This window comes from Falco biarmicus, chromosome 5 (genome assembly GCF_023638135.1).
Source record: "Falco biarmicus isolate bFalBia1 chromosome 5, bFalBia1.pri, whole genome shotgun sequence".
NCBI lineage: Eukaryota > Metazoa > Chordata > Aves > Falconiformes > Falconidae > Falco > Falco biarmicus.
The window spans coordinates 41,303,178-41,320,640 of NC_079292.1; the positions used below are offsets into that span (position 1 = coordinate 41,303,178).

Here is a 17,463-nt window from a genome sequence, read left to right on the forward strand (position 1 = left end):
ACCCTTCACCAGCTTTGTTGCCCTTCTGTGGCCATGCTCCAGCAAATAGCATAATTCAATAAATTTACAGCATTTACTCTTTTGAAAATAGTGTGCCTGTACTGAGACTTTAAGTAACCCTGCCAATTAGAGTTTAAACAAGTTAATATGAAGTCTTAAAGAAATTAACCATCTGTCATTTCCCAAATGATCTTAATGGAGTAAGTCTTCCAAACTATCCTTATAATTACTACTAGTTTTTTTCTTGTATGTGAACTGTATAGGGCAAAAAAGCTTGTAATTAAGATAAACTGTAGGTGGCTATTTAAGTTTGTCAGCTATTGATAATTCAAGTAACTCTTATCTGTTGTCACTGCCATGTCAGATGACAGCTGGTGGCACGGTTTTATAGATCTATACCAAGTCATGGGAGGGAGACAGGAGGCTGAAAGTAATTTAAGTTCAAGAATGCAGAGGCATTAAAAGGAGAAAATATCTAATATATTACCTGCATTTAAATTGTTTTAATTTAATCCTGGTCCACAAGTTGCTCACTCAGATAGTAGTATCTGTTGCATTGTGTTACAAGATTACAATTGGGGGGATGCATTTAATTTATGTTTTTGGGAACTTTAATGAATTTCTGTGTCTTAAGTGTGATCTTAGCTCTTAATTTCCAATGTTGGTAATGGGTGGTTGAGGAAAACCGCCAGCATAACATTCTGTACCCATAAGTAAGTGATGCAACTCAGTCATCATTCCTTTTTGCTGTTGGATTGGATTCTGTCTGTTGTTTATTTTTTTTCTTAGACATTTACAGAATTTGGATGCGCAAGGCAAATACTGGGAAGGCTTGCAGTATGCAAGTAAGAATTGCTATAAGGACTTTTATTTATTTTTAATCATGAAATACACAGTAGGAAGGATAGGGACTAATGTATAGTGCTAGGATAATGAGGAGGCAGGTGACACACCTTGTGGACAGCATGTTAAATTTTACTAAATTCTGGAAGAATCACTGCACAGATAATGAACTTCCTAAGACAGATCCCCATCTGTCATTGCATTGACATACATCACAGGATCTAGTGAGTCTTGATTATTTTATGCCAGCAGTCTGTCTCCTTAGATGCAGTACTTCACCCTAGATATGCTTCTGAAGTAAAAACATTTTTGTCAAGCAAACCATATGGAATATTCTAGAGTAGTATTTCAAAATGAACGAAAATTAAAAAAAGTACATCACCCTTACTGTATGTGCATATATATATGCACATATATGTATATGTAATTGTGTATATAATCTATTTGCTGCACACCCAAATGTACATAAGTGAATTAACTGCACTGTCACATAACTTTTTGCATCTCTAAGTCATCTGTGTCCTAAGAACTATTTAATGGAACTTACTGTTACTATTATTATTAAAACGGAGCAATAGCAAATTTTGGAGTTATTTTTTTTTCTATCTAGAAAGACCTTATTCTAGAGATAATTTAGCCAATATAAATACTATATTTAAAACTTTGGTTGGTGCCCAGAATGGAGATTTTATGAATTTTGACACTGTTGAGCATAGAGTCCTGAACAGTGCAAAATGGAATTTAGATATATTAGATAATAAATTTTTAGCAGCAAACATTGAAACCAGTGCATTTGGTCTTTATAGAAGATGTTTGTGTTCTGTAAATTCAGGTTTGCTAATCGTTAAAGTCTCTCTGCAAAAGTAATTATTTCTTTGCCTCTGTAATACTGTTGTACCTGGCCTGTCCCCATCTTCATTATGGTGTGCAGTGAAATAAGTATACAACTTTTTAAAATGTGTGTCACGTGATTTCTAAAGATGCTTGAAATGAATGGCCTCAGTGTTGCTTCTTGCAGCATCAGAAATATATTTGGGCAGTACTGACATTTCTAAGTAATGCAAATAATGTTTCTATACTTGTTCTTGAACTTTGAAAAAGGTTCTCTTTAGAAGACTCTTCTATAAACCGCGTGTTTCTTTTTAATGCGCTGCACTGCTCTATCTGCTTCTACAGTTGCTGGTTTGATGTTTAAGATTGATTAACTCAGTCTCTGCAATGTCCTCCTCATTAAAGGTGGCTTTCCAAAAAGAAACTAAAGTGATAAGCATGAATTAATGAAGAATTATCGACAGACCACCACCCTTTTTGTTACAAATAAGTATTTCTATCTTTAGTAAAACTGGACAATCTACCTTGTTATTAACAGAGAATTCTGGAAGGAGCTGTTTCTGATGGTCTCTTTAAATTGGTGTGGATAGTGTGCCATGTGCTAGAAGAGTGAACGTAGTAAGATGCTTTATGTACTTGAATTTTTTGGGCTTAGTTTAACCATTTGTAATCAGTCTACAATAGATCTAGTTCTGAAGTGTAGGCTGACCACACTGTTAGGTGCCACTTTAAGAAGGAATATGGAGAAGTACTATGTTTAAATGATTTAAAGTGTGCTATTGAAGCTAAGCTCAGATGATAAAGAGCAACAAATCTAGATGGATTGTAAAACATCCTGATTCTTTTTTTTTCCTGATTTTTTTTTCTCCATTCCAATCGTTTTAAAATTGCTACTCCTTTAATTGAATCACAGAATTTCCTCCTACTCTGAGACATTTTCTTCCTAAATATGACATGTAAACTTCAATCCAAGAATCATTTATCAGACCCATGAAATTTTCATGAGTTGCTAATATTTGATTTAAATAAAAATAGACCTGAAGTTTGAGCACATAACTACAGAAGTAGAAGTGCTGGCTGTTTTGATAGAGTTCGGGCTATGTGCTGGATCCTCTTCCTGAAATCTTAGCAAGCATCCTCCATGAACTTTCTTACAGGAGGATAAGAAATACTGAAGTTTCTTACATAGAGTAGGAAACCAGGCATACTACCTTTGAATCCAAGCCCCATTGCTTAGCTGATGGAAAGTTAATTTTACGGATACTGTACTCTGTAAGAAGAATCCACCTTAAAAGACTCAGTAGTTAGCCCAGAGTAAATGTTACAAAGGCACACTCAAGTGTGACAGTTGTCTTTTTATATGAAGGACTTAGATCTGTGCAAATGGTTTTCAAGGCCCTGGTACTGCAAGGTGTTATAAATATGTTGTACTGGATTATCGATAGCAAATTTGCTTGGCATAGATGCCAGGGCACTTGTCCTGTCTGTGGGTGCCTTGATGGGCTTTCAGAGCTGCTCCAGCCACGTGCATAGACCTGTTGCTCCTAGTGTGACAATCTGTGATTACCCACTTCCCTCTAATATACTCTTATTGCTAATAAAGAGCTGCCATATGTGCCAGCAATGCTTTTGCATTCCTAAGGCACAGGGTGTATGGCTATACTTCCTTGTTGAGGATGATACTTAATCTGTCAAATTCAATGATGTCATAGCTGAGTTTACCCTACCTCCCGATGTACCAAGATAACGGCTTTGCAAAATATTTTGGCTTGCTGAGTGCATTTTGTGCACATTTCCACAGTTATTTTCCTGTTGTTTGTTATACAGAACATTTAAAAATGAGAAAATATTATATATCTATTTAAATAACATACTGTATTTAAATAATATCATAATATTAATGCAAACCAAGAAAACCAAGTTACTATTATACCACAGATAACACTTTACCTAATTTGCCTGGTCACTTTTTCTTTTGTGGACGGATCTAACATAAATACTGTTTCAGCCAGCATGAGAGATTTCACTGTGTTAGGAGGTCAGGGTCAAATATTGTAACTGAATTTTAGAGGGGCTAGATCATTCAGTGAACAACAACAATTTTAGATATTCATGCTGAGAGCAAAGTAATTAAATCTCATGCTTCAGGGCAGAGGCCTGCAGCCTATGCTCTGCTGCAGCCTGCCAGGGATTCAGCTCCGTAAGTGTGGAGGGTTGAGACCACTGGTGATATGAGAGGTATGTAAGTCCTTGTTTAGAAGGAGGTGTATTAGGTTAGTGTTATTAAAACCCAAACAAATATTCATTCAACAAGAACAAAACCCCCACAAATAAATTTCTAAGCCTCTGTAGTGTTTAAAATTGATTAGTTACATTGTGGTGATTTTCCCCCCTACCCTTTTTTGAACAACAGGTATTTGCCGTTCCTAGAAGACAATTTACATCTACTGATGGATTAGAGATGTGCTGTTCTGCCAGCTTTATATTCCTACAGTTTATGGCCAGTATTTAAATAAAAAGTTGAACATTTCCATAGTGATTTGCAAATGCTAAGAAATTAATTTTCCTGACAACTCTGTGGGGTATGTGCAGGCGTTAGTTCTTTATTTATAGAGGGAAAGATTCAGCACAGTGACATACTCAAAACTGGGGAAGAAAGAGCATCCAATTCCAGATTTAAGACTTGTGCCAAATAGCCAGAACTGGCATAAGTTACACTAATAAAATTTGCTAAAAGCTGGGTGGAGTGATGGCTATGAAAACCTCACATGCAGGTTAGCCCGTGTGTACTGATTGAAACTGGGTGTCTTTATGGTCCCCAAAGAGTTGGTTTTCCTGAAATTAAAATTTCAGGAGTCTGAAATTATTTATGGATAGATGAATACCGTTGATGTAAAGAAAATCCAAGGAATATTTGCAGAAGATGGAAACATTTCATTTTGATGCCTACAGACTGAGATAGTGCATTTTGAAAATAGTAGAGCATTTCATGTAGCATTTTGAAATGACACTTCAAAGCATCTTATTTTGAAATTGCATTTTCCATTTCTTAAAAACCACAAACTTAAGACATTAAAATGTTCAGAAACCTGAACACTTATACTTTTTTGTTTCAGATTAAACAGGGCATTGCAGATTAACACACAATCTTATTGTCCAGATTTATTCCCAACAGACTGATGAGTGTCATCCATCACACTCTGGTGCTAGAGCATGCCATACCAAAAGTCCCTTGAAAATCTGGCAGACCTTTGGTTTTGGGTTATTTATTTTGTCTAAATAAAGCGCTGTGTATGCACTGAAGGGAGGGAAAACACGGGCTACGTTGTGAAGTCCTGCCTTCTGCTATCCGTATCTTTTGCAGCTTGGAGCGTGTCTCACACCATTAGTCAGCTTTCTGAAGGAAACCCTATGAATCCCGCATAAGATAAACCTCCATGAATAAATTATACAGTGGAACTAACATATGGATTTTCAGTATGCTAGCTGGCTCTTTGGCAAGTGTTTACAAGAAAAGTGTAGCCCACATAGAAAATGTAATGTTGGTGGCTCCCCGTTAATGAAAGTGGAATTGTGCTGCAGCAGTTGTCACATACTAGTATGTGCTAAAAATACATACCCTGGCTATCCCATGGTTACCTGTTCACATAGCCCTGTTGTCAGTACTGTGTTTATCTCTTATTAATGTGGAAACCTCTGCAAAGCTTTTATTTTGTTGTATCTTAAAAATTCAGGACCATCCCATTCTTGTTTCCTTTTTCAGAGCATGATGAATGTATAACAAACCAGCACAACTGTGATGAAAATGCGCTCTGCTTCAACACTGTGGGTGGGCACAACTGTGTCTGCAAGCCAGGTTACACGGGAAATGGTACCATCTGCAAAGGTAAGCCGCTGAAAACCCTGGGGGCCGGCAGTCTTGGAGCTGGATGAGGGGCTTTGTCATAGCTGATGCAAATCTGGTCATGTGCCTTGAAGAAGACAGGCAAAATGCTAGGCTAGGCACTTAGGTCCTGCACCTATAAGATGATCTTCATAGACAGATACACACTGACTTTGCATTTGGCAGAGTTCACAGTGATGGGATGTGCTCTAAAATGTGAAGTAACAATGTTTCATTTCTGGGTCAAGGTAACAGTTTCTATATGTGCTACACCACTGAAGGAAGCCCACAGTTACCAACAAAGTTACAGCTGTGGAAACATTGTCAGATCTACATTGTCGATGGTCAATCGCTTGCTATTTTGCTTGCATGAACTGAAAAGTTGTTTGGTATGCTGTGTCTTTTTACTCTAAATGAGAAAAGCAGTTGATACGAATGCACAAAACCTTTGGTGCACGTGAGGTGGTGCCTTGATTCCTAACATTCTCATTCACTGGTGAACGTCAGAAGTTACACTTCTAGCCTTAGAAAGATGCTTTCCCAGAGATACAATGCTGCTTTTGTTTCCATTGCATTTCACATCAAAGAAGATGATACTTGGTACTTGGGCCCAAGTCCTTGGAAGTCCTCGGGCTCTGACCATAGGATCCTAGAGGGTGCTTGAAAATAAAAGTAGTGTAACTGTAGGGGAACTGGTTCAGATGGCAGCCTGGTCTGCTTCCAGTCAAGCACATGGGGAGAGACCTTGGCAAATCCTCCCTTTTATGCTGGGCTCCCTCCTCTGGGTAATGGGGTAAAAGTCTTAGTCTTAGGAGGTTCAAACCCAGAGCCACTCCTGTCAGAAGAGAGCTCTGTCTGTGCAGCTCACTCCTGTGCTGTGCTTGGGAGTATTCACCAGTCCTTCTGCTGGAGGTGTGTCGGCTTACAAAAAGGTAATTGAGATTTCTTTGTGTTAAAGAGAAGCTGCATAACCCTAGTGCACCGCGCTCAGCTCCTCCTTCTCTGAATAAGAGCTTTGACTGCAGGTCTGACATTTCAGAGGGCGCCTGGTCCCACTGTGAAAGAAAAGTGTATCCCTTCCTCCCTCTCTTTTCAATACTGAAAAGACAGTGTGCAGGAGAAGGCTCTGAGCCTGCGTATTGCAATCTGAAAAATGTACTTTTCTGGAGCCCTGGCTTGGATGCCAGTGCTCTTCAGAGAGACCTGGATGCACCTCTTGTCCCCATGCCTTTGGCAGCTTTTCATGCACTGTGCTATCAGCTGTGCTGTGTGCTGTGTCATCCTGCTCTGGGAATCTTGGATGTCTCACTCGGTGCCCGGGGCCTCATGCCACAAGGCTGGTGTCTGGAAACTGAGAGCTGGAAAGCTCAAATTGATAACACTTGTGTTCTCTCCAGATGAGCCTTAAGACCTCATCAGTGGTGCTGTTACACAGAGCAGCTGCAAACCAAAGCCTGGCATCTCTGATGGCTGGTTACAAGTGCAGGGCTAGATCAGTGCCCCACATCAATGCTTTTATGTCAGAGATAACCTCCATCTGCTTAGCTTCACCTGCGGTTTCTTGTGACCAGAGCATTTCTGGTTGCATATTGCAGATTCAACTGGAGCAGTTAACAGCTGCTATGTTTTCTATCAGAGCTGGTTGCACTCTTGTCTGCAGAAGGGGCTCTTTAAAGCATAGACATATTCAGAACCGTCTTTGGAGAATGCTGCACCAAAATATGTAAGCACCAGCTTCTTAGATTGCAACATGCCAAAGAACAAATCCAGAGATTGACTTCAAGATGTAAATGGTAAAAGTTTCTAAGTTCCTGAGACAAAGTGACTTTTTAGATTGTTTCAATCTAATTGATTAGTCAAGGAATGAGGTAGCCAGACAATTTAGTGTTCAGATGTGCCTGTTGTGCCCAGGCCTTTATTTGGGCAGCAGAGAAGACCAGCACTGCTCTAGGAAGAGTCTGTTCCTAGGGAAGATGCTGCCTTTCACTACTGCCTGGTGCATGCAAAGGAGCACATATGTGAGCTTTTGTCTTCAGATGATTTACTCTAATCTCCTTCTGTAGCTTGTCAGCCCATCTGGCCAGTGAGGCAGGGTGGCCATAAACCATCTCTTTGTGACCTCTGTCCTTAGGAGAAGGCAGTCCCTGCACTGAGTGCTGCAGGGACTGTGTTTGTGTCAGCCTGCCAGCAGCCCATGGCCACCTGCGTGGTTGCTGAGTGCAGTTCTGTTACCGATATATTGTGATTTTGCATTTTGCAGCATTTTGCAAAAACGGGTGCAGGAACGGAGGAGCCTGTATCGCTTCCAATGTGTGTGCCTGCCCACAAGGCTTCACTGGGCCCAGCTGCGAAACTGGTAAGCTTATAACTGAATTTACAATGAAGGTAATCCAAGGAGGATGTTTGAGGTAATCCAAGAATAAAGGATTGTTTAAGTGTGTGCCCTGAAAGAGGAAGTTGCTACTAAAAAGTTACTCACTTTTCTTATGTGCCTCCCAAGAGAATATATTACAGCAGTTCTAATTAGAAGCACATGGACCGCAAAAATGAGAACATGAATTAAGACATCTTGGGTTTTGATGTTCCATAATTAATAAGAGTATTGCTTTTCACCTCAAATGGCCTTTACAATCTCCTATACATTGCAGATAATCTGACATCTGGAAATAAATTCCAGTAACTGGTTGCTTCTGTGCTGTAAATGTCTGAGTGGTTCAGTAGCCCACTTTTCCCTGCAACATTATTTGAAGACTTCTGATCAACTTACCTTTTTTTACTCAGTGTTAAGGTAGGCTTCAGTGTTCCTACTGGTTTTACCTCCTTTTGTAGGCATTTCTTTCTCTTCCTCCTACCCCTGAGGATGGCAGTACCACAAATTCTTGTTTTAGAACTTTATTTTTTGTCTTGGATCTAGTCAAATTATATGGCCCAGCAGAGTATGTAGAATGTTAATATTTAGCATCTCAAGTACTTGTAAATAATTTTTCAAAGTTAAAATGAATAGTTTCAGCACCTTTATTTATTGATGTAGAGTGTTTAAATGCATTATAACCGTACATGCCTCCAGGAGATAAAGGGAGAAAGCTCACTTAGATTAATTGGCTTCAGTACGCCTAATAAAAGGGCAGTCTGCCATCTATGATTGACTATTGTTGCTGTTCCATATTGCCTTCAATAAATCTTCCAAACAGAGGAAAGGAGGTCATTTGAGCAAGTATTGCTTTCATCTGACTTGTAAACCTGTCCAGTTTAATGAAAAACACAGGCTGATCTGAATTTTGTGTTACCTGGTCCATTTGAGACGTGAGAAGTGTGATTGTTTTCATTGTTCTGTATTTGAGCGCATATTACCACAGTACACTAGAGGGAAGCTGTGTGAAAAGCACTATCCTGATTGTTCCTCTGTTTCTAGAAAAATGTCAAGAGCAAATTTTCAAGTGTTCCTCACTGTTTCACAGGCTGCAAATAACATGGTACAGGGTAGCAAGGTGTCTTCAATGTAACACTGTTGTGTTTTTGTTTAGAATAAATTGTATGCTAAGATAATGCTCAAGTATTAAAACAGTTACTTTGTTTTAGAAATATTTGTCTTATATGCTCCTTGCAGCATTCTGCTGTTATCAACTAAATATCGCATGTATAGTTTCAAGGCCCACATTCATCTTTTCCAGCTTTATACTCTGGTCTGAAGTGTGTAGATGAGAAGCATATTTGCTTTATTCTACTTGTATAGTCAATACTAATAGGCACAATCAAAGAGAGATCTTACTGGCTTTTCTGAATTGCCCCTGGAAGTCCTGTCTCTGATCCCTTCTTTAGAGGGGATCCCAGGGACACTCTGTTCCCAACTGAGAAAGTTCAGACATGTTAAACTAACTTAACTGTGTTCAGCCCCAAACGTGCTTTGAAAGCAGCTGGACTGCTGGCCTAGTTGCCCATCCTTCCTGCCCTTCAGGAAACATATTGGAGGGCAGGCAAAGACTTGGACCAGGTATGAAGCCTTTGTGAATGTCTGATCTCAATATTTAACATGAGGCTAGTATGGTAGTGACCTAATATCACATAGCTGGTGATACTGTTATGATTTGGAGCCAGTTTGTCAGCCCCAAACCAGTTTCATAGGTCAGCCTTGCAAGGAAAAGCCCCTCTGTCCTGGTGGACCTCCACTGGAAATAATTTTTTTTCTTACTGTTGAAGTAAGTAACACTAGAGATCAGCCGCAGGGCTGCAAGTCTCATGACCTCATTTGGATATTGATGTGCAAGAGTACGATTGTAATATACTTGCACGTGGCTTTGAAACATACAGTCTGAAATACTGTGAGAGGGGCAAATGGAAGAGCTATCCTGTCGATAAAGAGCAAAAGCTAGTTTGTTCTGAGGCTGCATTGTCAGAAAGATGGTGCTGTATACAGCTATAAAAGAAAACCTGAGCCTCAGACAATACATACTGACTCCCAGTGAAAGCAGCAGTTTCCTGAAGGTACTTTTTGTTAGGCTTGAAGTGATTTAAGACATTCATACTACAAATAATTTATGCTGGAAGCTTCTCTTTTTGAACAGTCACTTTATCTACAAAGGTAATTTAATCTTTTCTAGGCAGACATCTTTAGATGCAGTCACATACAAGGAAGGAGGAGGATTGATATAAAGATGCCAAATCTATTTTTGAATTACATGTTAGTTATTTCTGTTTATGCTATATATATTTTAAAACTGCTTATTGAAGAATCCTGGCATTTTTAACTTGAAATAAAATGTATAGTTATATAGTAATTGTCAGCAGCTGCTGAACCTACGAATTAATTAACAGAAGATTGAACCCATATTCCAGCAATAACCTGGAAAATGCACACCAGTTCTTACTGTTTCCTTCTGTAAAAGGTAATAGCTCTGTAATAGCACCATTTAAATAATTTCTCAGAATCACAGAAAGGATGATATTGGAAGGGACCTCTGGAGATCATCTTGTCTAATCCCTCTGCTCAGAGAAGGCTCAAATAGAGCTGGTTTCTCAGGACTGCACCCGGTTGGATTTGGAGTATTTTCAGGATTGGAGAACTCTATAAAGCTCTGGGCAACCAATTCCAGTGTTCAATCACCCTCAGAGTAAAAAAAAATAATTATTATTTTTGTGATGTTCAAATGCCATTTCCTATCCCCCTGGTGCCTTTCCTGAACATGACTGAGAGGTGTCCAGCTTCCCCCGACACTGTCAGGTGTTTATACACATTGATAAGATCCCAATCAGCCTTTTAATTTCCAGGCTGAACATCTCAGCTCTGTTAGCCTCTCCTTGTAAGACAGATGCTCTGGTCTCTTAATCATCTTCACAGCACTGTGCTGGATTTGCTCCATGTCTCTCTTGTAATGGGGGGCCCAGCCTGGATCCAACACCCCATATGTGATCTCAACAGCATGAAATAAAGGTGAAAGATCACCTCCCTTGACCCACTGGCAGTGCTTTTCCTAATGCAGCCCACAAGGCTGTTGGCCTTCTTTTGCTGCAAGGGCACATGGCTGGCTCATGTTCAACTTGGTGTCCACCAGGACCTCCATATCTTTTTTCTACAAAGCTGCTTTCCCACTGGCCAGTCCCCAACCCGTACTGGTGCCTGGGATTGTTCCTTAATAACTGTAGGACTTGGCATTTCCCTCTGAATGTGATGACACTCCTGTTGGCCCATTTCTCTAGCCTGCTGAGGTCCCTCTAAATGGCAGCACAACTACCTGGTGTGGCAACCCCTACTCCAAATTTTGTATCATCTGTGAACGTGCTGAGGGTGCACGCTACCTTATTGTCCAAATGTTAAACAGTACTGGCCCAGTACCCAGTGTTTACCCAGGTGTACACCGCTAAGTGACAAGCCTCCAGCTCACAGCCCTCTGAGCCCAGTTTTCAAACCACCTCACTGTCCATTTATTTAGCCTGCACTTTCTTAGCTTGTTTGAGGATGTTAGAAGAGCATCAAAAGCTTTATTGAAGTCAAAGTAAACAACATCCACTGCTCTCCTCCCATTCACCAACCTAGTCATCTGATTTCAAAAGGCTCTAAAAAAAAATTATTTATAATAATATAGTAGCCACTGTTAGAAAACCACAACAGGTACTCTTAATGGAGACCCCAAAAGGTCAGCGTATGACATTAAAAATGTTATGGAGAAACTGGTCAGATTAATTTCTAGTGATGGGTGCTTAAGCTTAAAAATAACGAATATACCTCTGACAAGATAATTTTACTCTTTTTAAAAGAACTTGTGATAAAGAATTTCATCTTTCTAAATAAAGAACAGTCTGTTATCATTCAGAGGTATGACTTCCTCTTCATAAATCAATGCTTACTATTCCAAAGCACCTTCATGTCCTTAATATGTTTGGAAATGTCCAGGAGGATACCATCAGCTTCCCAGGGATGGATGTGAGGCTGATCTGTAGTTCCCTGGATCCTTGCGGTTCTCAAACACATATGCTTCTTCCAGTTTTCAGGAGCTTCTCAGTCACCATGACCTTTCGAAGAGAACTGAGGTAACTGAGGTTGGCCTTGCAATGGTGCCAGCCAGCTCCCTCAGCACTCTTGGGTGTATCCCATCAGTTTTGATCGACCTGTGTTTTTTCCAGGTTGTTTAGATATTGATCCTCACTCCACCAAGGGCAGATTTTTCTTCTTACAGTCTTTCCCACTGGTCTTGGCAACCTGGGACTCCTGAAGGCAAATCTTACCAGTAAAGACCAGGGTGAGGAAGGCATTGAGTACCTCACCATTTTCCTTATGCTTTCCAAAACCCATCCTTGCACACTTGATCAGTGTCTGTATTCCTCCCAAAGCCTGAGAGAAATGATGCTTTCCATGCTTAGGTCCTGCCTATAGAGCCAAGCTCATGTTGTAGAACAGGTCATTGACCAAGAACAAGAATAAATCAGATCTGAAATAGCTGGGATTATTGGTGTCCAGAGCATCCCCCTAAATTTTTGATGAGGCTGTCTACTGTGTGGCAAAGACCTGGCCTGTTTCCTTTGTGCCAGCATTGGCTGAGGAGATGTACTGTTCCGTGTGATGGGACTAACAGCTTCTCCAAGCCTTCCAATGGAGCAGAGAGGAGTGGAGGCAGTGGGCACCGATGAGTCGGAAGCAGATAGCCTGCTTCCGATGCGAGAGGTCAGAAGTCTTCTGGTAAAATTATCCTGAGGTTGAAACGTGGTTTCAGGGCAAACCTGTTCACTCACTGCTCAAAGTGGCTTTCCCAGTTTGGTGGATTAGCACCAGAAACTTGCTTGTGTTTATTGGCACAACTGTAACTGTTTTCACCTGTCAGCTGCCATGGAAAGGCTATATATGAGATTCCTAAACTCAGTGAAGCTTTTGCAAAGAGAAGTGAAGCCGTGTGTAATTAAACATGATAATGGGTTTCTTTTTTTTTTTTTTCTTCCAAATGGGTGCTTCTGGGGTAGGAGCTGTGGCGTGCTCAGAAATGGGAGAAGGAGAATCAACTACTATTGCTAGTCAGGTGTTTCCATGAGAAGAAACATTCACTGTGGAGTGCCTTGCAGTTAACAAAGCTATGGCAATACCTTAGCATGATCTGCTGGAAGCCTTTTAGATTAATCATGGCCTATGTCCTATGGAAATGGATCAGTGGAATGAGGAAGCAGATGTAAGAAACGTGCAGATATATCAACCTGCAGCACCTTTTTTTTATTTTTTTATTGATAATAGAACATAAAAATTACACGTGGGACAATTCCTGTTTCTCTTGCTAAAGGATGTGGGTTGAGACATCATTAATGTTGGGGATGCATTCATTGGCTTAGGGAGGTGAGGTTTATGTGTTAAAACAGGGGTCCTCAAACTTTTTAACCAGGGGGCTGGTGCATGGATGCAGTGGCAGGCAGTCACCTGCGGCTGCTTGGTTCCCCCCCAACCCCTGGCGGGGGGGTTCTGTAAATACTGGGGGCCGGTTTGATGACCCTGGGGGGCCATATCTGGCCCATGCGCCGTAGTTTGAGGACCCCTGTGTTAAAAGATTTTCAGGTCTTACAAGGCACAGTAGTAGTTAACATAGTAGAGCAGCTTTCCGCAGTGTAGAAAGCTGAGACTACCAAGGAAATCTAAAAATATTTGTGCCTGTTAAACTTTGTCAAAATAACTGATTTAATACTGTCTTTGATTGGAAAATTATGAATTCTTCAATGGGCATTTTTAAATGCTGTCTTAAACTGTGTTAGAAAAGTATTTTAGTTTAGAACCCAGCACAGGTTGACTTTGTTAGATCTGCTTGATGTTACTGTAACTCCCCTTTAATCTGATGAAAGAGCTCTAAGAGTAGGTTTGTTCTCCTATATATGCATATCTGCTAGTGCATGTGTACAAGATTAATGCGTTTTTGCTGCTTGTCAGCTGCTTTTTTGAGTTCCCACACTTGTTTTGTGCTTTGAGTATTCCCCTGGACCACTTTTAATTATGCATAAGATCAAATAACAGAGTTTTGCTACTGGTAGTGTTTTGATGTAGTTTTTTTAACAGGTTGGCTGGAAATGTATGGCTTTTTTGATGGATGATTGGCTGTAACTTGCATTTCCTGATAATGAACTTTCCTTGGATTTCACGGGAGTCATGTCCACCTGTTACTAAACAATCCATGGCAAACTGCTGAAAATAAACTGGCACACAAAGCTGTTACCTTTCAAAGGAACTGTTGAGAAAAAGTTTAACTTACAGATTCTACATGCATTCAGCTATACATTATTACTAACAGTTGGCTTAATTAAATGTGTAACTGAATTTATGAAAAAGATGGTGAGCATCAGGTATGTGAGATCACCATCTCTTATTTGAGCTTTCTCAGAAATAGTCAAATCCAAGGAAAATATATTATTTGGCTTTTCTCTGTATTTTTTATCTTTTTTTCCATATATGGAAAGCTCAAACAAAAATAATGTACATGTTGCGAGTATTTCATGGAGTAGGAAAAAAATCTTGATGTCAGTAAGACAGATTTTTATAAATTTTTACTTAACATTGGTGGTTCAAAATACTGAAATACAATCTAGACAAGTGATTTGGGAAATAATTGTTATGGACCAGATCTCTTAGAGTTTGTGCCACTCTTCTATATAAACTAAATCATTAACATGTATGTCTGTTGCTTTTTTCAGCAAATCCAAATTAATTTGTTCATGTACACGGACCATAATAATAGCACTCTCCAGATTATTGAAGACTATTATTACTGCTGTTCCAAAGGAAGCTTGTGAAAATATTTTAATTCTGATACCGAAGTTATTATGAAAATAAACTTACTGATATTGGAATAGAAAGCTTTGTCAAAGTAACCAGAAAGCTTGTTAACATTGCTGATTTTGTAAAAATGAGATATTTCAGTCCTTTTAGCATCAGGAGAGAACTACTTCCATTTAAGCTCTTGATCCCTTGTGTTCAGCTGAAACAACCACAATCAGCTTGTGGCCAGGTAGGCTCTGAAGCTAAAGCTGTGACACAAATGGCATTTGAAGCCCACAGAGCATTGAACCAATTCTGTTAGAACTGGGATTTCTTTCGGCAGAATTCTTAAAAATTCTTGGCTGCGGTCTAATGCAAAATCTCTGTAAGCTATGAAAGAATCACAGTCAAAACTTTCCCAACAACTCACGAATCTGCCATTTTCTCAGTTTTATTTTTACAATGAAGATTTAAATTACAGATAGTTGGATTGGGATTTGCAACAATAATACCAAAAGGCTCAAATTTGTGGTACAAGTATGCAAGGTCCTGCACAAACCTGGAGTAAGAGGAGTACCATTCAACAGTTCATAGTCTAACCAGGGAAGCCAGTTGTGTGCCGGAATAAATGAGAATAACATACAAACTTCTTGGGCAGAAAGCACATAAGGGTTCATCATTTAATCCTCTGAAATTCTTAAGGCATTGCTGGGCTTTTTAACAAAGGAGGAAACAAAAGAAGGGAGCAAAAGGAAAGTGGAACAAACATGGAAGGCAGCGCAGGCACCAACTGTCCAGATCAATAGCTGTAGGAGGAAGGGATGCCTCCCATAGCTGATTAGTTTTCATAGCCCATCCGGCTTGCTTGGATCCTGGTGTCCTGAGAATCACTCTCCTGTTTTTGGGGAGGCTTCTGGGTTTGAGACTTAAGTTACAGGATACTTTTGGCAGGAAATGTTTTAATTATGTTAAAGGGCTGGCTTCAATTCACAGCAATAAGAAAATGTTGGATTAACCTATGGAGCCTGGATAAAATTTTTACAAACAAACAGTACTCGAGCATGATTTGCAGTGTAAAATATTTTAATAGATCCCAGCGTACAGCAAGAATTCATCATATTATGAAAGTCAGACCTTTTGGAGCCACTCAAGCCTGGCATTTCAATGTCGGTAACTTTCAAAGTTTGTAGGTACAAGCAAAAGAAAAAAAATATCACCCAGGACAAAACCCAAAGAAGCTGAATTGTGGTGGCTGGCAAGCAGTTGAAATCCAGCTTGCATGCTGGACTGCATGCTATAGCTGTGCAGCAGTGCTGAGGCTGTGGTGTGGGGTCCCCATGTAACTCAGAGCCTCAGCTGTGGGAGAATACAAGCAAGGAGAAATGCTGGACCTAACATGCCCAGCTAGTCACTGAACTTAGCTGCCCTAGGCTTGGGGAACCACTGCCATTTCTCCTTCTTGAGTCCTTCCAAGTGCTTTCCATTTCCCTGGCAAGTGTCCCGGCTCCCTGCCCTATGGAAATTTGGGTATGTGACATGTTGGGTTGGTAAGTTTGGCCTTTCCAGGCATAGTTCAGATGTAGATGGAGACACAGAGTTCTCAGTACCCCCGTTTAAACTTAAACAGTAAATAGCTAACTGTACTTTTTATACTCAGGAGCTGAATCTCTGAAACAAAAACACTTCACGCACCTGCATTTAATTAGTATCTTTCTGTGGTTCCCATCTCAGCAGAAAAAGACAGGACCCAGCTTCTAAAAATAATGTGACAGTTTTGCTGAGGATGCTGCAACATCCTGCTTTATAACTTGCATCTCTGCTATATAAAGTTACTATGCGGCTTGCACAGGCTGGGTAATGAGCGGTCTGCATTACTGCCTTCCTTCTCAGAGATGGCCGTTTTGCATGTCAGCTACTGATTTCTGAGGCAAGGACAGTGTTGTTTGAGCTAGGCTTGGTTTATTGAGGTAATGCATATAACTAGTGTGTTTAGCAATACCACATCTTACTCTGTATTATCCATTTTAAATGCTGTCTTCTTGTAGAAAATCAAATAGTAGAATCATGGGCAAACTTTCAGGAAGCATCCTACAGCATCACCTTCTTTGTCTTCTTTAAACATAACAGTTCATTCTACTTAAAAAGACTAATATGTCACTATGATAATGTTTTGGTAAAATGATACAGAAACCTAATAATGAATTTTTAAATACATAAATTGTGTTATGCAGTGATATCACTGGACAACAATTATGCAATGTGAAACAAACACCTTCACATAAATTTTTTTTAGTGACTTGAGGAGAAGTTAGCAGGATATGACTATATGAATCATTACAAAGCCATACCAGTATATCGAGTCATCCGATCGACAACATTTCAGCTCTTGTGGTTGAAAAATTTTGTAATCTTTTCAAAATACAAGGTGACTTTTGAGATTTGAACAAGCACTGGGAAGCACAAGGCTAAAATTGACACAGTAATTTGCATGACCATCTTAATGTAATTTTCTTGTTGCCCAGGGTGAAAGCTATTAAATTTTACCTTCTGAGATACTGTACGCAAATAGTGCCTAAGAGCAATGATTCAAATACTGAACTGTGCCACAGTGAAACATCTAAACCAGTGCCTTGGTGGTGTTCCCAAGTCCTTTCAGTACTTGGAAAGTATTTATTTATTTATTTATTTT

The 17,463-nt window shown here is 39.8% G+C and overlaps 1 protein-coding gene across 1 annotated transcript in view; it reads left to right on the plus strand.

The window, feature by feature from the left end:
* NELL2 (neural EGFL like 2) overlaps positions 1–17,463 on the plus strand; it is a 150,276-nt gene that overhangs the window by 101,609 nt on the left and 31,204 nt on the right. The window contains exons 14-15 of the mRNA XM_056341603.1: positions 5,438–5,560; positions 7,818–7,913. Of these exons, the coding sequence (XP_056197578.1) occupies positions 5,438–5,560; positions 7,818–7,913 (219 nt within the window). The remainder of the gene's footprint in view (positions 1–5,437; positions 5,561–7,817; positions 7,914–17,463) is intronic.